Here is a 23,504-nt window from a genome sequence, read left to right as displayed (position 1 = left end):
ATCAATTTCTCCCCTATTATCGCTCTTCATTTTTGTCTTAGAGAAAGCCACCACATATACCTTGACCTACACAATTTTTTTAAATGAGTACAGAACCTTGACTCTTTATTTCTAATAACTTGGGTGACAATGATAGAATTCAATAAAGGAATACACTATAATTAAATTTTACAATGACAATATTCATAAATAATCATTATAAATTTAAGTACATATCAGTACAGTGCAATTTATTTTATCCAAGTGCAATCTATCCCAAAAAAGGGCTTAAGATACACTATTTATTCTAGTACAAACTTTTTTCAGTGGAAAATAAAAGAAAAACAGCAAGTAAATTTCACCATCACCACCAAACTAAATGGAGACAAACTCAAAAAGAAACAGAAGAAAATATCCATATTTATGAAAAGATGTGATCTGTGAAATAACCACGTTAAAGTAAAAAATATTTTTATATTTGTCAGTAAACCTCAAAAGTTACTCCAAGTCATATGACAGGGAGTATGTACTCAGTAAGGTGTATCTATCAAAAATACTCTTCAAGGGTGGCCATATGGCTCAGTTGGTTAGAACATGAGCTCTGAAAAACAGGGTTGCCAGTTCGATTCCCGCGGAACTGCGTCCTCCACAACTAGATTGAAGGACAACTACTTGGAGCTGATGGGCCCTGGAGAAACAATATTCCCCAATAAAATAAAAAGTAAAAATATTCTTCAAATAGGGAGGTGGGCAAGTTGGGAAAGAATTTCTCTGTACTTCTCTATCCCGTGTGAAATAAAAAAACACAGCACTTTCTCCTTCATAGCACTTTCTCCTTCATAAAAATAGAAACAAAAAAGAGGGGGAAGGAAGAAAGGAAGGACAAATTGAATTAGAAAACTCATTTTGTAATGAGGTTCATAGTTGTCATTTCATAGTGAGGTTCATGAGATTCCTAACTCCAAAGTAAATATCATTAATAAAAAAAAGTTTATTGACATTTCTCACAAGTAGTTATTATAACACTGGCCTGTCATATGCATTCATATAATCATAGTTCACAAGCACCAAATCTCGACAACTTGCAGCTGACGGGGGAGGGAAAAATGCCACATGTAAACAATGAACCATGCCAATGGGTGAACTATAATTACAATCCATTCTCTACCAAGTCTCAATAGGATATATATATATATATTTTTTTTTTTTTAAAGATTTTATTGGGGAAGGGGAACAGGACTTTATTGGGGAACAGTGTGTACTTCAGGACTTTTTTCCAAGTCAAGTTGTTGTCCTTTCAATCTTAGTTGTGGAGGGTTCTGTTCAGCTTCAAGTTGTTGTCCTTTCAGTCTTAGTTGTGGAGGGCGCTTTTCTAGTTGCAGGGGGCACAGCCCACCATCCCTTGCGGGAGTCGAACCGGCAACCTTGTGGTTGAGAGGACATGCTCCAACCAACTGAGCCATCCGGGAGCTCAGCGGCAGCTCAGCTCAAGGTGCCGTGTTCAATTTTAGTTGCAGGGGGCGCTGCCCACCCTTGCGGGAGTCAAGGAATTGAACTGGCAACCTTGTGGTTGAGAGCCCACTGGCCCATGTGGGAATCGAACCGGCAGCCTTCGGAGTTAGGAGCACGGAGCTCTAACCACCTGAGCCACCGGGCCGGCCCCTCAATACGATATTTTTATTTAAGAGGAAATTTAAAAAATTTTACCAAGATCTGTTCCATTACAGAGAGACAGCATACTAGAGAATCTAAATATATATATTAGCTCTCTTAGGACTTGAGGACATAGGCATTTCCATGGGAAGGAAGGAACCAGTATTTGCCAACTGTATATTGTTCTGTAATCATTTGGCACCTCTTGCTGAAAGTGACTTGCTCTTATCTTTTCCGTATTTTAGATTTGGACTCTTGAAAACTTCTACAGCTGAAGAACTACTACTAAGTACTATAAATATGAAAACATATGGTTTTCTGAATGTTATCTCTGTTTTTAAACCAATTTGGGGTTTAAAAAAATAAAAACAAAGCATCTTTGACTCTGTATGAACCAAAACATTATGGACCCAGGAAGCTAAAATCACTAATAACATTTTGCTGCTCTAATGTACATTACGCTTAACCAAAATGTCATATGGTTTTATAAAAAAACAAAATAAACTGGGAGTTAGTAGGCCCCAAATTCCACAAGTTCAGATCATGGGTATCATTTCTGCTGACCAAGAACCACACACAGAGTTCCTATGTTTGTTAAGTAGGTCAGTTTAGTTCAATGGGGATGGATAAAATATTTACAAGCATCTTGTTTACAGTACTTCTTTCTGTAGATGACAGAAATATTCCAATATTCTTTTCTCCCATTCCTAGTCAATCCAAGTTTGGTTTCCCCAATGAGAAGGGGTAAATCTGAAAATCTGCTGAGCTGCTTTACCACTTGCACTCTACAGTGCATGTGGGCCAGAATGAAAGCAGTTGTTAATGTATGCGGGAGACTTCTCTCAAGTAAGAAGCTACTCCTACCGTGTTTCCCCGAAAATAAGACCTAGCCGGACCATCAGCTCTAATGCATGTTTTGAAGCAAAAATTAATATAAGAGCTGGTCTTATTTTACTATAAGACCAGGTATAACATAATATAATACAATACAATAATGGGTCTTATATAAGACCAGGTCTTATATTAATTTTTGCTCAAAAACACACATTAGAGCTGATGGTCCGGCTAGGTCTTATTTTCAGGGAAATACAGTAAGTTACCACCATAGAAGGTCTGACAATTAGGTTTATGAACTTGTTGCAATGATGTTGCTAATCTTTTTTAATATCAGAGGGATTATTCATTATGAATTTGTACCAACTGGACAAACAGTTAACCAAGTTTACTATTTGGAAGTGCTGAAAAGGCTGCATGAAAAAGTTAGATGACCTGAACTTTTGGCCAACAATTAATGGCTCTTGTATCACGACGATGCACCAACTCACATGGCCCTGCCTGTAAGGGAGTTTTTAGCCAGTAAACAAATAACTGTATTGGAACACCATCCCTACTCGCCTTATCTGACCCCCAATGACTTCTTTCTTTACCCGAAGATAAAGGCAATATTGAAAGGAAGACATTTTGATGACATTCAGGACATCAAGGGTAATATGATGACAGCTCTGATGGCCATTCCAGAAAAAGAGTTCCAAATTACTTTGAAGGGTAGACTAGGTGCTGGCGCCAGTGCATAGCTTTCCCAGGGGAGTACTTCGAAGGTGAGCATGGTAATATTCAGCAACGAGGTATGTAGCACTTTTTCTAGGATGAGTTCATGAACTTAATTGTCAGACCTCGTAACAACCAAGAGAGAAACCCGCAACCAATTCAAAGTTGGGCACTGCGTTTTGCTCATTTGACAAACTGTCAGCTGACATGTGATGCTGGCAAAGGCTGTTTTCCAACCATAAAGCAGAATACTCAAGAATGTAACTCTAAAATATCTGACGGTGACCAGAGGTTCCATGCTGTAGATAAAATGAATAGCAAACATGAAGAAATGAAGAACCATAGCTTCACAGACTGAACTGTATTTCAAGGTGTTATTTTTATAGTTTCTGAAAGAGTTTAATAAACTCATTGGAAGAGTCACACATAAAATACGACCAATAATCATTGCAGTCAATAGATTTCTATATAAGAAATTAAACAGGAAAGGTTCATACCATGTATTGACTCCCACAATCACAATCACTATACAGACAAAAATAAAAAAAAGTCACCTGGCTAATGTCATATCCCCGTGGCAAGAAAAAAAATTCCTGTGTTATACTTTTCCCAGTGGGACAGGGTGAAAGAAAACAAAACTACCCATAGTAGGAGATAAAGAACAAAACACTGACACCAGATGATCCTTGCCCAAAGATGGAGTATAACAAAGTAATCATGACCCATTCTCCAGGCCATGGTCAAAAAGCTCCTGTGAGGGAGTGCTGGAATTGGTTCTACAAGCTTGCTTTCCATCCTCACCATCTAGAGTGTAGGCTGTGAAGCTGAGGATGCTCACTACCATCCAAACCCAACCAGGTACATGCTTGGGACCTGGTGCTGAAGCATAAAAGTCAGGATCAGAGTGTGATATAAGTAGGAAATTGAATACAATGAGAAGAAAGCCAGATAAGATTGTCAGACTTGGAGCCAGCCATGTAGGAAATACTTTTACTATAGTGTTCCATGACATACAGTTGCATGATATACAGAGGAAATGGATTGGTATCTGCCACACTGTACTTATACTTATTGAAGCCAGCCAGCTGCTTCCGGCTCACATATTGGTGACTAGACATGATGACTCAAACATTAAGGGGCCACTTGGCAGCAACTCTCCCAGACAAGATACAGAAACAAAAGCTGGGAGGATCTGGGCTGGCAAAGCAATAAATACTTATCTTTAAAGACTACAATCATACTCAGCACAGCATGAAATAATACTAGAAGCAGTAATTAGGAATTAAGAGCAACTGCAGAGATTCTCAACCCTGGCTGCACAATAAACTAACTTCAGGAAGAAGTAAAATTATCTGCTTCCAGATGGTATGCTCTTATACGTAGAAAACCCTAACAATTCTACCAAAAAAAAAAAAAAATCCTATTAGAACTAATAAATGAATTCATTGAAGTAACAGGATATACTCATAAAGGCAACTTATGAAAATCAGTTGCATTTCTATACACTGACAATGAACAACCTGAAAAGAAAATTAAGAAAACAATTCAATTTACAATAGCACCCAATGGAATATTTAGCAATTAACTAAGGAAGTGAGAGACTTATACAGTGAGAACTACGAAACATTGCTGAAAGAAAGTGAAGACATAAATAAACGGAAACATATCCACGTTCATGGGTTGGAAGACTTACTATGTTAAGATATCAATACTATTCAAAGGGATTGACAGATTCAATGCAATCTCTATCAAAATTCCACGGACAGTTTTTGCAGAAATAGAAAAACCCATCCTAAAACTCCTATGGAATCTTAAATGACCCTGAATAGCTAAAACAATCTTGAAAAAAAAAAGGTACAAAACTGGATGACTCACACTTCTCTTGATTTCAAAACTTACTATAAAGCTACAGCAATCAAAACAATGTGGTACTAGAATAAAGACAGACATATAGACCAATGGAATAAAGAGCTCAGAAATAAACTCTCACACATATGGTCAAATTATTTCTGACAAGGGTGCCAAGACTATTCAATGGGGAAAGGACAGCTTTTTCAACAAATGGTGCTGGGAAAATTGGATATCCACATGCAAAAGAACAAAGTTGGATCTTTACTTAGCACTATATACAAAAATTAACTCAAATGGATCAAAGACCTAGATGTAATATCTAAAATTATATAACTCTTAGAAGAAAACATAGGACAAAGCTTCCTGACATTAGATTTAGCAATTATTTCTTGGACACGACACCAAAGGTATAGGCAACAAAAGGAAAAATAGACAAATTGGTTTTCCTGAAAAAGTTTTAAATGTATGCACCAAAAACCACTATCAATAGAATAAAAAGGCCACCAACAGAATGGAAGAAAATATGTGTAAGTCATATATCTGATAAGAGATTAATAACCCTACTATATAGAGGTTTTCTAAAACTGAACAACCAAAAAAACAAACAACCTAATTCAAAAATGGTCTGAGGACTTGAATAGACAGTGCTCCAGAGAAGATAAACGAATGGCCAATAAGCACATGGAAAGATGCTCAACATCCCTTCGCCAAGGCAGCCATTGAGGAGCAGCAGCCATGGCTTTGCGCGACCCCATGGCCACGGGCCTCAACAGGGCCCCAAGGTGACCAAGAACATGAGCAAGCCGAAGCACAGCCACTGCCGCGCGCGCCTCACCAAACACACCAAGTTCACGTAGGACATGATGTGAGAGGTGTGCGGCTTTGCCCCAATGAGCGGCGTGCCATGGAGCTGCTCAAGGTCTCTATGGACAAGTGGGCCCTGAAGTTCATCAAGAAAAGGGTGGGGACACACATCCGTGCCAAGAGGAAGAGAGGAGCTGAGCAATGTCCTTGCAGTCATGAGGAAGGCAGCAGCCAAAAAGGACTGAGCCCCATTCCCTCTGTGTGTGATAAAACCTTTACACACAGACACAAAAAGATGCTCAAACATTACGGAAATGCAAATCAGAACAACAATGAGACATCACTTCACATCCATTAGGATAGCTACTATCAGGAAAGAAAAAGAAAATAAGTGTTGGAGAGAATGGGGAGAAATCAGAACCCTTGTGCAGTTTTGGTGGGAATGTAAATCACTGTGGAAAACAGTATGGAGGTTCCTCAAAAAATTAAAAATAAAACTACCATATGATCGAGCAATTCCACTTCTGGTTATATACACAAAAGAACTGAAGGCAGTATGTCAAAGAGATATTTGTGCACCCATGTAGCATTATTCACGACAGCTAAAATGTGCAATCAACCCAAGTATCCATAGACAGATGAATGGACAAGCAAAATGTGTTATAGACACACAATGGAGTATTATTCAGTTTAAAAAGTAAGGGAATTCTGACCTATGTTACAACATGGATGAACCTTGAGGATATTATGCTCAATGAAATAAGCCAGACAACAAAAAGGACAAGTACTATATGATTCCACTTATACGAGGAACTTAGAGTAATCAAAATTATATAAATAGAAAGTAGAACGATGGTTTCCAAGGGCTGGGGATAGAGGGGATAGGACTCATTGTTTAATGGATATAGTTTTAGTTTTACAAGGTGAAAAGAGTTCTGAAGATGGATGGTGGTGATAGCTGCACAACATTCTGAAAGTACTTAATATCATTGAATTATAGCCTTAAAAATAGTTGAGATGGTAAATTTTATGTGTATTTTATCACAATACAAAAAATTGGAGGAAAAAAATCATCTGAGAGCTTTTAACCAGTCTGATGCCCAGGCTGCTCCTCTGACCCATTAAGTACATCGGACTCTCTGAGGGTGGGATCCAGGCATCTGTATTTATGTCTCAGCTCCACTATAATCCAAGTGCTTTCAGAGGGAAACCCCGATAGTAAAGGCAAAGCAGGTCTCACTTCTCCCTTCTCCAGCTCTTCAGGAATAATACTGAGTGGAATGTTGGGTAGCGTCATCTGTACATTAATACAACATAACAACCTGTTTTATTTATTTATTTATTTGGTTCTTCTGCTTTATCTTTTTTTAAATTAAAATTTATTGGGATGACAATGGTTAGAATTGCATAGGTTTAAAGTGTACAATACTGTAACACATCATCTATATATCACACTGTGTGCTCACCACCCAGAATCAGTTCTTCTTCCATCACCATATATTTGATCCTGTTTACCCTCATCTCCCACCCCTCTCCCCCACTTACCCTCTGGTAACCACTACACTATTGTCTGTGTCTATGAGTTTTTGTTTCTTTGTTTGTCTTGTTCCTTTGTTGGTCTCAGTTTTATATCCCACATATCAGTGAAATCATGGTTCTCGACTTTTTCTGTGTGAACTTGTATTCTTAAATAATTATTTCTCGTGTCTCCTTTTTCCACCCCTTCCCACTTTTCTTTCCCTCTTCCTCCTTTCTAGTTGAATTTGTTTGTAGGATGCTCTGTCCTTCCTCCACCAATTTGTCTTCCAAAGCAAAGACTCATGCTTTCACTGCCTTTCCACCTCCCAATTTACATCTTGTCTCAAGGTCTAGTTTCAGTCCCTAACCCCTTCACCTTTCACTCCAGAGGAATACAGCTATCACCTAAATTATATGCTTGAGAACCTTCCTTGACTTCCAGCCTTCCTGAGATGGTTGCAGGTCAAGTCCCTCTGGAATCCTCATTTTCTTGTATTTACCGCGTAGTGTTGGGTACACGTTGGCTGATAGACGAGAAGTCTTCTTTAGCTATTCTGAGACTAGGTGTGGAGTTAGTTGTTGACTGAGCTGGGTGTTCCAGGCAGGACACTTAGGGGAGGTGGAAAAATGAAAGCTCCTTTTTTTTGCACCAGGGCCCCCATGCGAGGCCCTAGAGACCCAGTTATGAAAGGCACAGCACCTGCCCTGAGGAAATCACAGTCTAAGGGGGAGGCAGGTAACTAAACAGGTGATTAAAATGCCTTATGGTAAGTGTTATGCTAGATGTGAGCATGGGTTTTATGAAAACTAAAAGGGAAGCAAAACGACCTAGAGGAGGTGGGAAGGAATCGTGGAAGGCTTCTTGTAGGAGGCACCATGAGGACTGTTTTATTTTTAACTTAAAAAATATACAGATAACATAGGTTCATTGTAGAAAATTAGAGTGAATTAAGAAATGACACAGAAGATAAACACAGACACCTTTTTAAAAATGTTCTAACTTGTGCCAAGTTGAAGGGAGTTATGAGACCAAATGTGTGATTACTCCCTTGTACGCAGTGCTATCCTGGGATGCCACGCTTGGTAACAAGTGCCTGAAAATGCTGACCCAGTGCTATGCTGAAATTAATGCCCTGCAAAGAGGCAGGGTCCCTGTAAAGGCAAGAGAAGAAAGATCTGGGTCCCAGGCAGTGGTCTTTAGAGGAGCCTGCCACCATCCTCTGATTGTTGGTAGCAAAAGTTACCCAATCAGTGAAAACCTGAGAAAGCCTTCTGTTTATGGTGTACCTTGGGCCCTCTTTTATTTTTCATTTCATCTATCTCATAAGCACCAAATGTGTCCCCAACTACCTGAAGGTACAGAATGAGAAAGGGGATATAGATCAGGTGTTCCTCCAAGGAGCTACCAATTTTGCTAGAAACATAAAATATGAGCACTGTATGTTCCTGAAGACAAGAATACTTTATGAGTATGAAATCTCAGTGCCTAGCAGGTCGGCCACAGCCTAAACATATAAAATACTTGTTGAAGAACTGAATAAATGTATGAAACAAGTAGAAAACACTGAGTCAGTTTACATGCATCCCACCTAATTGTGTGATAGACCACAAGGGCAATAGCCACTTTTTTGTTAATTTTCTTTTTTCTTCCTTCCTTCCTTCCTTCCTTCCTTCCTTCCTTCCTTCCTTCCTTCCTTCCTTCCTTCCTTCCTTCCTCTTTCTTTCTTTCTTCCCTCCTTCCTTCCTTCTTTCCTTCCTTCCTTCCTTCCTTCTTCTTTCCTTCCTTTCTTTCTTTCCTTCTCTCTTTTTTCCTTCCATTATAGTTGATATTAAAAACCATGCAAGCATACACTTTAAATAGGTAGATTGTATGGCATGTGAATTATATCTCAATAAAGCTTCTGAAAAAAGGAAAAAAAAAAATTCTTCTATTCTCCCATCCTTGTGCCTTGCCACTGTATTTGTTTTCCCAAAGGCAGCCCTGTGACATGCTTTCTTTCTTCTGGAGCAACACAGAGGGTGCCAAAAAAATGTATACACATTTTAAGAAAGGAAAACAATGTATTAAAATTACGTTGGTGGTAACCACTTTGAGCACCTCTTGTAACTGCAGAAGTCAAATGCGACTTGTGTTCATCTTTTGTTATCAGCATATGCGTATGTGTGGTCTGTCATTGAAACATTGTTGTGGGGTGCATGGTTGTAAAACACTTGTGGAGGTGTTATGTCAGTAAGAAAAATAAATCCCATACTTGTTTCAGCCACTATGTGGCAGATTTTTGTTATTGACAACCAAATATAATCTCAACAAATGCAGATTTTCTCTGTTAATGAACTGAGTCTACGATTCTAAATCTCTAATGTGTTTTCCTGACCTTGCGGGCCATGTGCAGTTTTAGTTATCCTGGTGAGCCCTGGCTCAGGCACCTGAGCACCAGCTTCTTTTTCTGGATCGGACTCATTGATTGGCTATCAGGCCTGGCCCCAACTTTCTTACACTTCCGTGACATCCTCAGATTCATATTCCAGAGTTCCCATTGCAGTCACCACAGCTCTCCCTGCTGTACGAAACTCTCAGACTCTCCATTTGCTCCTTCAAGTTATTTTACCAGTCAGTCAGCTAACCATGGCTTACGATGTTTCTTCTTTTTCCAAAATGGAAATATTTGCTTTTTTTTTCCTCTGAGTAGAAAGCTTGACACTTCTTACTGACGTTTCCCACCACTGTGCTCTTCTGCCCAGGCCGTTTTTATCATAGCACTTATCTTTGTGCACATATAAATATATGTGATTAATAAAGTAGTGTCTGTCTCCCTAACCAGATAGATATTAAACTTCAGAAGGGCATAGACCATGCCTGTTTTGTTCACATCTTTATTCCCATTACATGCAGGTGGCCACAAGATAATCCCTGAATGGTAAGGAATAAATGAACACAACTTCTACATCATTTACAAGTGGCAAGGAGACTCCTAATTTATCAGCTCAGATTATTGCTCATGCCATGGTCATATTTTGAAAAAGGTACAAAGCCATGAACAGTAGGTTCACTAAAATATCTACACTAGCTAATTATAAGTAGTCAACAATCATTTTGTCATCTCGTTAATTTTCTGATACCTTCCTCATATTATTTATTAAATTCCTCACTTAGGCAAGAGATCTTATCTCATGTTTCGTTGCGTAAATAATGATCTCCTAGTTTGAGCTTTCTCATCTATTTTCTCTTCATTTCAGAATAACTTATTCTCCAAGGGTACTTCCTAATCACTACTTTCAACATGGAAGGCATGCCCGTTTCCTCCAGATACTCTGGGATCTTGCTTCCTTAATCACCCTACAGCAACTACAATCTCTTCCTTTTCACTTGTTTCTTTCCCTTCTGTCCTGTTGAAAAATGTGTTTATTCATTGAACAAATATTTATTAAATGCTTACCAAACACCTTGCACTGTTTTAGGCTCAGCATATATTCATGAGCAAATCCTCATAGAATTCATATAGGAGTGGAGGAATACAGACAATAAACAAAACAAATACATAAATATAGTATTTAAGGTCGAAGGAGAGAAATAAAGCAGGGAGTTTCATAAGTGAGGTTGGGGAGGGGGTTTCAATTTTAAGAAGGATGGTCCAGAGAGGTTAAACTAGGAAGGTAACAGAGCCTTGAAGGAAGTGAAGGAACAAGCCTTGTGAGTATCTATCTGGGTATTAAGGGCTGAACTGTGACTCCTCCATTTCCAAATTCATATGAAGTCTTTATCTACCTCAGAATGTAACCATATTTGGAGATAAGGCCTTTAAAAAGACGATTAAGTTAAAATGAAACCTAGTAAATGTATGGAAGCAAGAAAACCAGTGACGAATGTTTTATATGGGAAAGGCTGAGTTACTGGGTTAAATATAGCTGATTAGAAGTTAAGAATTGTCCTTTGAATGTAGCAATGGTGGCCTCAACAAGAACAGTTTGGTGGAGTTGTGGGCATGAAACCCTGACTAGTGTGTTTGAGGAGAATTGAAGACAAGAAGTTTAGAACACTGGAGAGTTTTGCTGTACTTGTAGGAGCAAAGAAATGTGGTGGAAGACGGAGGGGGAAGTGAGGCTTTCTGTTTTTCTTTTGGACGGAAGCAGCTACAGCATGTTTGTGCAATATCTTTAAAAAAATCTTCACAGAGTTTTGATGGGGCAATAGCTTCCCAGCTCCCAATGAGTCTTATCTTTGACGTTATTTTTTTGAATTCACTGCTGAGAGATGCATCTTCCTAAACCACGCCTCGGATCTGCTCAAAAATCTTCAGGGTGTCCTTAAGTGCTGTATGAAGTTCCAATGCTTTAGCTGAACATTCAAATCTTCTCCTGTTTTGCCTTTTGCGGTTTTATCTCTTCCTTCCGTGAAGCCCCATGGTGAGGTAAGAGCATGCCAGATCAGGGTGAGAAGGCTTAAAGTCATGGTTCTGCAAATAAGTGGCTCTGTGACTTTAGTCAAATTACGTAAGTGTAAAGGGCCCTTTAGAACGCAGCAGGGGGCGTGTCCGGTAGACGGGATCACGGGCCTCTCAACCTCTACTTCTCAGCACCCTAGGGGCCACACGCAGGATTGTTTCCTGAACCTACCCTCCCCCTTCCACTTCCAGGACCACACGGTTTTTGCGGTCACTTACGTTTTTTGCTTCGCTTTCGCCTTTCCAAACAGACCAGGCTTTACAAGAGAAACCGCTCCTTTGAGCCGCAGGTCCTTTAACGTCGACCGCCTCCCGACCACCCGGGACTCGCCTCCCAGTCCCCCTTTCACAAGGAATCGTCCTCTCCACAGTCAGAATCCGCCACGTATTAAGTGCCGCTTCCAACCAATCAAGAAGAAGTTATCTCAGAACTGTGGAGCTCACCAATCAGGTAAGAAGACTACGGGGAGGGAGGGGCATTTCTCATTGGTAACCGCTTCCGGAAGAGGGCCGGGCTTCGGGCTTGGACAATACGATTTGATTGGCAGACGTAATGTTGACAACCGGAGAAAGCCCACCTTCTGCAACAAAACCAGCCTAAGTCCCCGGAGTGGCGGTGGCCGCAGCCAATCGGAGTGCAGACACGCAGAAAGTTTGCTCAATGGGCGATGTCCGAGGGAGGCTGTCACTCAGGGGGTGGTGGCGGAGGCCGAGCTAAGACGTGGCCAGAGGAACGCAGGGCTGTGCAGGCCGTCGGTGCGGTGGCTGGATCTCTAGCACTTCCTCGCCTTGATCGGGGGCTCGGAACGGCGGGAAAGTCAGGCGCCAGCGACTGCACCTCCATGCCCGCGCGCGGGACCAGCGGCTGATGGAGCGCTCCGTCCGCCCCGCGCGGCTGGCGCGGGCGCTGCTGCTGCTGCTGCTGCTGCTACTGGGGATCGCGGCGCGGACGGTGACCGCGGGGCGCGCCGGCGACCTCCCCTCACCGTCCGCCAAGGCTGCATTCGGCCTGGGGGCCGCGGCCGCTCCCACCTCGGCTGCGCGGGCGCGGGCGACTGGGGCTGTAACAGTGGCTGAGGTGACGGTTGAGGACGCAGAGGCGTTGCCGGCGGCTGCAAGCGAGCAGGAGCCACAAGAACCGGAACCCGACAAAGAGGCCGAGCTGCGGCCGCACGGCAGGTGAGGGGCGAGGGCTGAGCGCCGGGGCTGCGGACCCCAGGAGGCGACTTGTTTACACGCGCGCGCAGCGGAGGATCGAGGGGCTGGGGTTCCCCTTCGGCTGCGGTCTCTTGCTGGCAGAGGACAGCTGGCGACCTGAGGGCTAGAGCGGGCTGCCTCCCAGTCCCTCACGCCAGCGAGGGGCCTCGCTCCGCTCCCGAGCGAGAGCGGCATCCTGGTAGGTGTCTTGGGGATGCTCTCAGAATGGAGCGCAGCGGTGGGAAAGAAACATCGCTTCCCTCTTTGATTATTTTTCGGGCTTTATTCATACTCCCAAAAACTTTCTCCCCCTCCTCCCCCTTTTTTTCTTTCGTGAATCACCGCTTGTCTGTGCGGGTGTGACAGCTGTTTGGGAAAAGGACTTTACAAAGAGATTTCTACATTTCCCTTTAAACACAGCCCTGTAGTGACTCCGGACCAGGGTTAAGGTCACTATTTCTCTGAGATCTGCGGAACACCTGCATCAGAGTCACCTGGGGATGCTGGGTAGCTGTAGTTTTCTAGGCCCCGCCCCAGATTTACTGAATCAGACTTTATTTGGGTAAGAACCTGGAATCTGCAAGTTTAACACGTACACCAGACAATTTGTTGAAGACACTAAAATTTAAGAGCTGTGGGTAGGTTCTTGAATTTTGGCAGTTTTGGTAATGTAGAGGGTTTAACCATGTAAACATTTAATGTACCATGTTTCCCTGAAAATAAGACCTTAGCCAGACCATCAGCTCTAATGCTTTTGGAATAAAAAATATAAGACCCGGTCTTATTTTACTGTAAGACCGAGTATGATATGATATGATATGATACATATATGTATGATATGATATGATATATGATATACCAGGTCTTATTTTACTATAATATAAGACCCAGTCTTATATTAATTTTTGCTCCACAAGATGCATTACAGCTGATGGTCTAGCTAGGTCTTATTTTCGGGGAAACACGGTAGGGCTGTCTTGGTTGAGCTGGTTGACTTCCTTAAAAATGTTACTTTAAGATACACGTTTTAAAGCCTGGGCGCAATGGAAGGCATTTTAACTGTGAAGTATTTTGCAGACAGCTATCTTAGCACACCTGGGGAGAAAGTGATGTCCCATTTAACAAATGGAATGATAAAAGGAACATTAGGTAAATTAAACCAGGGAGGGCTAGATGTGGATTAAAAAGTATTGTAAACGTGTAATGTAGTAATTACTATATACCAAATAGATTTACTATTCAGTTAAATATCAGAACCTTGATCTCCATACCTGGAGACTACTATAAATAGAATAAGTACTGAAATTCACTAAGCACCCCTTGAATGTTTAGATATTTTTTAAAGCAGCAAACATTTGACAAAATTTTCATAGGTTTTGCTACTAAATTAACTTTCCTGGAAGTGTTTTCTTTATCTAAAAGAAACTTCTGAAGCACCTGATCAAAGTAAATTACATGAAGTAACTTACTTTGTTTCCATTTTCTTAGGCTACAGAGCCACTGCAGCAGGTACTTACTGGCACTTACAAAGGCTTCATGATGCCCTGGGGTTGCAGAGGTAGGCAGATAGAGGTAGGCAGATAGTTCCTGCCCTTCCGGAGTAGCCTGGAGTCTAGCAGTGAGGCTCAAGAGAGGAAACCCTTAATGACATTACAGAGCAGAAGCAGGGCAAATTAAGTGCTGTCAGTGTCTGAAGGTTTTGGTGGTGTTCAATGGAGGAATACAGGGGGTGAGGGAGGTGAGAATATCAGCAAAGGCGGTGGCAGAATGAATTGGTTCCCGAAAAGTGGGTAGAATTGTGATGGGCAGACACGGACTTGAAAGAGTAAGAGGCACAGAAGCTGGGAAGTATATTAGGGAACATTTTGTTTGTCTACATCTGTGTGTGTGTGAGAGATACAGACATACATATGGGTATGCTGGGCAGGGAGGAGTAGAAGATAAGACTAGAAAAATAGGTGGGGGGCATCGTATATATATAGCCTTACACTAGTAAGTAGCAGGTCATCACCTGGGAACCTGTTAGAAATCCAGAATCAGGCACCACCGAGACCCACGGAATAAGAATCTGTTTTAACACAATCACCATGTGATTTATGTGCACATTATAATTTGAGAAATGATGTATAGAGTATCTCGAATGCCAGGCTGATTAAAGTTTGTGCTTAAGGAATATTTCTCTAACAATACTGTATGCTGAGAGCTTGAGGTAAGGATACCACAAGGAAACGGTTGTAGCAGTTCAGGTGAGAGGTTTACTGTTAGTTGGATATAGAACAGAGGGGGATATATTTGAGGTAGAATCCTGGTTCCTAGCAAATGAATCGATTCCTCCTCCCTTGACAGTCTCATCCAAACTTTGAGAGTGGGTGGCCAGAAGGTGAGAGCACACGTGGGAAAATTGAAAGTTTTAGGGGAGCAGCAAAGAAAAGACAAAGGTTTTGGCGTTGGACATGGTGACTTGGAGATCCAGGCAGGACATCAAGAGAGAGATGCTTGGTGGGCAGGTGGAAATGAGTGACTGAAGTTAGAAGGCAGAGAGAAAGAGGAGGCTTGTAGTAAATCCTCAGGAAATGGCTTATATTTTAGAGAAGATGAGCCAGCACAGGAGACAGCAGTACAGCCGGTTAAGTTGGGGGTGTAGGGTGAGGACTGAGCAAAATGAGGGATTTGGTGATGAGCACATAAAGAGTTTATTTAAGTAAAGCAATACGGAGTATTCAGATAGTGAGAGAGAGGTTAAGGATTCATCCTTTTCAGCCCACACTCTCCGTCCCTCACTGCCAAACCTGATGGGAGGCAAATTTTAGGACCCGGGGCCTCTAATCTTATTTATACACTCAGAGGAGAGAGCCTATATAGACGGGTTGAAAAAGAAAGGAATGGAGGAGGAGGTGAGGTAGTTGGAGACGACCTACTTGGCAAGCAAGAGGGCCACTTCTTTCTCAGACATAAGATGAAAATAGAGGAGTATTTGCCAGAGAGTACGTGATCTTTGGCAAACAGAATTGGAGAGGAAGAGTTAGGCCCAGGTTTAGGATCTGCCTGGTAGCTTAAGATAGTGTGGAAAGTTTGAGAAAACTTCAGTTAAGTAACTTGATAGAATCAACAGGAGATAAATATGCAATGTTCATAAGACGTTTTTCAAATGCTCTTAAAAAAATAAAGTCTCTTAAAAAATAAAGTCAGAATATCAGTTCCATAATAATAGACCAATATCCTGTTTGTTTCAAGAAGGAGGATTAGGGGAACAGATTTGAATTAACCAAGCGTTTATTACAAACAGCTGTGAAGAATTGTGGTCCTTGTTTTAAAAAGAGGGAGGTGGGGAATTAAGATCTTCATTTTGCATGTTATCTTTTGATGCCCAAGAAGCAATATGAGACTCACTAGTGCATTGTTTTTCTCTTGATGGCATTTTCATTGGCTTCATTCTAAATACTCTGCAGCTCAAGCATGTGAATGAGTAACTATTTTTTTTTCTTTAAAAAACAGCTAAAATAAACGTGTTTTTCTGATAGCAGTCTTGTTGTCAATGCTTCTTCTGTTATTTAATTGAAATTTAAACGGGATGGTTACTGCAGAAAGTTGGGAAGAAAGTCAACATCTCACTTCACTGTTAAACGGTTTTATGCAAGTTGGCATAAGTTATGAGTTAGTAGTTTCCTGACTCCCATACAAATAGCAGGTGTTAACTTGCTGTTTTTGTGATGGGATGGACATCTTCATATTGAGGACCTCTGACAGTCAAGTTGTAAAGAGCTAGTTTTCTCTTAACAATTTTGTAAAGTATTTGTTCCTTTTTCCTGTGCCTATAATTCCTCTGTAACAAAAGTATTACTAAATTTTATAATAATCTATGGCACTTCTTCAATTTGTGCATCTGTAAACTGATTTGTTTTTAAATTTATTGAGATAACATGAAAACACTTTGCACATGTTAAGATGGTTTATTTCCTCTTTATTTCTCTCTCCTTTCACAAACTGATCCGATGCTAAGCAGTGGTATAGAAATCTCATCTTCCTTGGTTTTTCAGATTTATAATCATGATTTTTAAAAATATGACCATTGAACAATAGAATCTCAGAATACAGTGTTGAAAAGGAGCTTAGTCATCTGTTCCCAACACTGCTCACTTCCAACTCCAGACTTTTAAAATTGACTAAAACTCATTTAAAGAAGAATTTATGTATAACTTTCAAGGCAAGTTGTAATCCAAGATAAAGATACATTAGGCCTTCCTGTCTTACAGTTGTCTTTTTAGCTTAATTGACTCCTGGACTCTAGATATATGTGACAAGATTGAGGGGACTCTGGACTGAATTAGAACTCGGCAGATTTTACACTCTGAGGCGTTTTGTAAAAGGGGACCCGTCTTTATCAGCTGCTGTGAACTGTAGTTTGGATATGGCTCTTCATTCTCTAAGTACTGCCTGGGAACTCCATCTGTTTTTGTTTTTGTTTTCATTTTCTTTTTTGTAAGAGGAACTGTGTGCATATTTTTATTACACAATAAAATTTAGTGCGCACAGAGAAGAGAATTTGTAGGTTACGAAACTAAATGTGAGAGAGGGAGATTCCTGTTTTATTTTTTTCACCTTGTTCTATTTGTAAATAACCATTTTGATTAAAAAAATGTTTTGTAGAATAAAGCAGAAAAACTATTTTGCTTCCAAAATTGTTTTAATCTAGTAGGAAAAGGGTATCTCACCCTCATGTTGTCTGTAACATTGAAAACTTAGATTGTACTTCTTTAAGGTCTACCTGGTATGTCAAAGTTCTTTAAGTATCATTGGTAACTTTTGACATTATTGTATTTGTTTTGACTTGCGGCATGACTAGTCTTGTGATATATTTAAATAAAGGAGGTTAAATTTGAAGATTTACTTAGTAGGTGAGGCCTAAGGGTAAAGTCCAATTAGTACTGGTTTGTTTTTGAGAACATGTGCTTCCTTGAGTGAGAACATATGTTTAGGGAGGGGATCCTTGGATACATCAACAACAGCAAAAACAGATTAGACCAAATCACCTTTTAAATTTTGTAGAGTCCCACCCCCACTCAAGAAAAGAAATGTAAACCTTTAAAATAAGCAGTTGTTAATACAGACATTATTCAATCCATACACTGTTCTCCTGTTACCTGCTTCTCTTTCACAAGGAAATTTCTACAGGCAGTAAGCCTCCTTTAACATTACTGAAAAGACGGAATTCAGAGTCTGATAAACTTAATTGCAAGTAGGCAGGTATTCTGGGTAACTTATGTCAGAGCAAACAACTTTTTAAAAATTGTGTGCTCGTTGTGGAATAAGGTCATTTTTGCTCAGTTGCAGGCATAACAGGATAAATGACATTGATGAAATTTCTGGAAGGAATAAAAGCTGTACATTGTAGCATTATAGTAGTTATCACATATAAACTTACAGTTAACAGAATGATAGAATTAGTTTTAGGAAAGATGATGTCAGATTATGAAAGGCTTTATGTGCCATACCATACCGTGGCCTTAGTGGGCACAGGGTTTATTGGATCTCTTTTATAGAAACAAAACTATTGGAAGAGCAGAAGGGAAAGAGACCTGAAGCAGGGAAATACGTCAGAAATACGTCAGAAAGGCTTTTGCAGGTGTTATGAGGAGAAAGAGAATCTGTTCTAGGACAAGGGAAGTGGTAATGAAGAAGGAAAAAATTTTAAAGAAGCTTCAGTAATAGAATCAAGAGTACGTGACTGTGGGGACAGAGTCCCAGAGAGCAGTTTCCAGGCTCTAGGCCTCACGTGGAAAGGTGCTGGTTTGGTTATTAGATGTCCATCCGCTGTGGCTGGGTGACCAACAGCTGGTTACCAGTTAGCCATTAGGCACTAATATAACTGCCATGGCTACGCTAGGGGGTTGGTTGGTTGGCTGGCAGAGAAGTGGACGGCGGATTGCGGCTAGCAAGTGGGGTTAGCAAGTGTGGACAGCGGATGCGGATCGTGTGGATCCTACTTCCTATGTCTCGCCTGGCCGCCAGTGAGACTGGGGTGTAGGAAGACCCCTTGTTGGGGTACTGGCGGATGTTTGCTTTTGTGTCTCCACCAGCTGCCAGCGAGAACATAGTGGTATGAACCTCCTATCCATGGCTCTCTTGGTGTTCCGTTTTGGCCTCACCATGTCCTGCATTCTTGTGCGGGGAGCGGGAGCTGAGTCCCTGCATTACAGTGACTATTGTCTAAATGTAGAGTGTGAGGGAGAAGGTAGAGTTGATTTCTGATTTAAATGTTAAGTGACAGTGTAGATGGAGAAATATGCGGAGAGCCCTTGAGTTTTCTGTACACTTTACAGCAAATGACAAATGTGTCCTGCTGAAACTGCAGAACCAGGGTTGGGAGAGATGAACTATAAATACTGTATAGGTTTGGGAGCTGTCATATTACAGGTAGAGGTGAAGCTGTGGGCACTGGCCTGCTTGTTAGTGATTGACATCTGTGAGAATGACAGATGAGGATGGGGTGGCAGGGACCAGTCCTGTGGAAGCCAGGGAGGAGAATGCCCAGAATGAGGAGCCTGGCATTTTTTCAGCTGCTGCTGCAGGGATAAACCTGATTAGGAGAATGGGTCTGGCCATTAGGAGGTGACCGACAACTGAGAGTAGCCTCAAAGACTCAGGTTATGGGCCAACGAACAGTGCTTGCTGTTTAGTCATCCAAACAAACACCTTTATAAACTAAAGCAAGGTGTAAGTGAAAGCTAGAAGTTCCCAGTTTACTGACAGATTTGATCAATAAGCCCTGTTCATTCAGGTAATACATTATAATAATTACTATAATTACTCTAAGGAGATAGCCTTTTGAGGTAAATCAGTATTTGACAAACTGGTCTTATCATGAGACTCACTTAGGGTACTTGTTAAGCTATATTCTCCCAAGCCCCTGTGAGGATGGCACCTGTGAACCTTTACTGGTTTTTAACAAGCACCCAGATTATTTTTATGATCAGGCAAATTTGAGTTGTGCCAACCTGGGTGAAATACCCAGACAGGGATACCTCGGAGATTTTGCGGCTTCAGTTCCACACAATCAAGTTCCACCGCAATAAAACGAGTAGTGCAATAAAGCAAGTCATAACCTTTTTCCTGGTGGAGGGTCTTGCCTTCCACTTGTGAAAAATGTAGCATCTGTGAAGCACAATAAAATGTGGTGTGTCTGTATTTTACTTATGAAAAAACAAGTTGAGTGAAGAAGCCACGAGGAGAACAAGATCAGAGCCCCTGGGATATGCACTCAGGACTTCAAAGCTCTGATTCTTTCCGCTGGAAATGCTGCCTGTGCAGTTCCATTGTTGTTGAATAAGTTGACGTTTTTCATCTTGTTCATAGTAACCTCAAAATAGGGTGATGGATCATGGGGCGATAAATGGCCTTGTATTGTCCCCGGGGGGGGGGGGGAGGGTATCATTTTTCATCTCTAATTGATGTTTATTCTAAACATCATTGCTACCCTCCGATTATTGCGGCATTCAGCCTGAGGACTTTGATTTTCGGCAGGATCTATTTGATGCTTTTTTTCAGCTGGTAACATGTCAATGAGCATCTCTCTTAGACTGTGATTAGATAATCATGGTCTAAATTGTAGCATATCTTTTTTGCCCCAGTTATGCGTCTCAGTTCCAGCCACAGAGAAGGGGTACCTCCCAGAGACATGCCTGGGAAGGCGCCCATAGTGACTATGTCAGTGAACTTGTAGCAGATAAGAGGGTGAAGGATATTTTTTTCTTGACACCTGACAGAGTTTGTTAGGGGGCGTTAAAATAAGGGTACCCTACTCAAATCTAAGAACCAGATTACCTAAATATCAATAGTAGTGAGGGTGATGTACTTAATTGCTCTTCCCCCGTTTGTATTTCTTTTAATTATTGCTCAAATGTACACATACTGTCTAAATACAGTAGTTCAGAATCTGAAAATGTTTAGTTTAAAAAGCAAAAGTTTTGAGTCAGTTAAATGCACCCCGTATGATAGGTTTTCAGTGAAAGAATAGTTAAGTGTTAGACTCCAAATTACTTATTGAAATGTGTTCTTATATACACATAACACACATATGCATACCATTGGATTTTTCTTTGTTTTGAAGGTGAAAGCTAGAATTTTATCATTCTTCTCTGTATATACCTCTGGCATAAATAGCTACATACGCAGAAAAATTATAGTTTTTTGTTGTTGTTATAAATAGAATGCCTAGGATAATAAATGAACAATGTGGGTTCTGAATTTTTAAAAAACAGCTTCTGAAGTGTTCCAGTGGTCTCCTTAATTTTTCATGGGTTAACAGTGCTTATACTAAGTTTTTTTCAATTAGTGTTTTTAAATTCAGCCACTTATTTGTGGTTAATGATTATTAAACATAAAAGTTAGACATTTCTGTAGTAGAGCTAGGAAAGGGTTGACTTGGCTCTGAACCCTGGATCTCTAAGTTAATTAGATTCTATTGCTTTTATTTGTAAAGTGGTACATATAAGTATGAATTTTTATAAAATTCATTATAAAATAATTTTCTTACTTGAGGTATCTTTCTCCTCCCCCAGCTCCCAATAGATTTCTTTAGAAAGCAGGACAATGTGTAGGCAGGGGGAGTTGAGTTGTGCCCTTTCTTTTGGTTTGTTACCTAAAATTACAGTTTGTAATGCAGCAAAATTTTTACTTTCACAAATTAGACTAAAAGTTACCACTTGAAAAATTCAGTGTGAGAATTGGTGTGTAGTTTGGGAACTAAATTAACCGTTTTATTTTTTCATTTGATAAATTCATTCATTTAACAAACAATTAAGTTCTTTGAAAGGTTTCAAATGAGTTTACTTGAACTCTTTGACTTGTTCAACTTATAGATTTACTTTGAATGTTTATACATTATTCATCAAGTGAGACACAAAAGATTAAATTTGTGTTTATTCTAACCAAGAACATAACTAAGTATATGTGCTTGGAATTTGCATGGTCTTTGAAGCAGACAAATGTACCTAATGAATTCCTAGAACAACTGTACAACACATTCTTTCATTCAACAAATATTTATTGAGAGTCTGTTATGTATATGGGAATGTATGGTCCAGGCAGACGGAACAATAGCTGCAAAGGCCCTGTGGGAAAATCATGCATGATGTGTTTTAGGAATTGGGGGAGTCAGTGTGGGGGGTATTCATTTTGGATATGTAAACTTGGAGAAGCCTCTTAGACAATCTAAATCTGGAAGGCAGTTAGACACATAAAGCTAGAGTTTAGAGAAGGGCCTGGAACCAGAGATAAAAATTTGGGAGTTGTCAGCATGTAGATGGTATTTTAAGCTATAAGACTGGATAAGACCACCCAGAAAAGTACACATAGGTAGAGAATATTTTAAGAGAGGAGAAATGAGGAGGAACCAGAAAATGTAAATGAGAAAGAGTAGGACAGAAGTAAGGGGAAAAAATCAGAAGAGTATGGTGTCCTGGTAACTGCGTGAAGAGTGTGCTTCGTGGCGGGCAGAAGTAGCTGGTCAGGTGAAGCAACACCTGACCACAGCCTATTTCAATGTGAAGGTCATTGGTGACTCCAACAAGAACTTTTTCAGTGGAGTGGTAGAAGCAAACACTTGATTAGAAATAGTTCAAGACAAGGGGAGGAGAGGATTTGGAAACAAAGTACATAACAATTCTTTCAAGGAATTTTGTTGGAAAGCGGGAAGGAAGGAATTGGAAGCTGGAGGGGGGTAAGTGGTTGATTCTGCTTAATCTGGGTTGGTTTTTAAGTTGGGGGAAATAATAGCAGATTTGAATACTGAGTGGAATGCCCTGGTAGAGAGGGAATAATTGAATTGGTGTGAGAGTAAGAGGAGAGATTTGCAGGAGTGAGTCCTGATGTGTGTATGCGGGAGAGAGCTATTGCCTAGGAGGAAGTGTGGGTGGTGAGTGTGGACTGTTCACCTGCAGTGACAGGAGGGAAGGGAGAATACGTGGGCCCAGGTGCTGAGAAACAGAGAGAGGTGATGGTGGGCAACAATCTCGTTTGGTTACATATTTGTTTTCCTCAGAGAAATAGGTAACACAGTCCCTGAGGTGCATGAGCTTGGAAGAGCTGATGTCAGAAGTTTGAGGAGAAAGGAGAAATGAAATAGGTACCTTAGGACAGTGGGCCAGTGGATGGACAAGGGGAGTGTGGATATGATTGTTAAGTATCATGAGTGGCCTGTTTGAGGTGAGTGGTCATGATGAAAATGAGACCAGTCAGCACGACTATGTTTTTCTTCAGCCACATTCAACTGCACAGATGCAAGAATGAGAAAAGGCCGAAAGTTAAATTTAACCAGGGTTGGAGCTCTGCCAGTCAAGTGTGACATGCGAGAGACAGTGCAAGAAAGGAAGTGCTTAAAATGAAGGGCTATGGAATTGAAACTGGGTAAGGAAGAAGTGAAGGCGTAACGGTAGTGCAGGTCTGGGTAAAGGAGGGCTGACCAATGGCTTGTAGGGTCTGGTGGGGTCAGGTTTGTTGGAGTTGGGGAAGCAG

General features: G+C 40.7%; 1 protein-coding gene and 2 pseudogenes across 1 annotated transcript in view; 2 read left to right on the top strand and 1 right to left on the bottom strand.

Moving 5' to 3' along the window:
• Positions 1–3,145: 3,145 nt before the first annotated feature.
• LOC109461073 (ethanolaminephosphotransferase 1 pseudogene) lies at positions 3,146–4,429 on the bottom strand (annotated as a pseudogene).
• A 1,208-nt stretch (positions 4,430–5,637) lies between these two features.
• LOC109461076 (large ribosomal subunit protein eL36 pseudogene) lies at positions 5,638–6,225 on the top strand (annotated as a pseudogene).
• A 6,286-nt stretch (positions 6,226–12,511) lies between these two features.
• Positions 12,512–23,504, top strand: part of EIF2AK3 (eukaryotic translation initiation factor 2 alpha kinase 3) — a 75,945-nt gene continuing 64,952 nt past the window's right edge. The window contains exon 1 of the mRNA XM_019757039.3: positions 12,512–12,974. Coding sequence (XP_019612598.3) covers positions 12,664–12,974 — 311 coding nt within the window. The 5' untranslated portion in view covers positions 12,512–12,663. The remainder of the gene's footprint in view (positions 12,975–23,504) is intronic.

Source organism: Rhinolophus sinicus, chromosome 2 (assembly GCF_057876585.1).
Source record: "Rhinolophus sinicus isolate RSI-liver-muscle chromosome 2, RSI-T2T, whole genome shotgun sequence".
Classification (NCBI taxonomy): Eukaryota; Metazoa; Chordata; class Mammalia; order Chiroptera; family Rhinolophidae; genus Rhinolophus; species Rhinolophus sinicus.
Note: the sequence above shows the minus strand (reverse complement) of the source record. Positions and strands in the feature narration are given on the sequence as shown.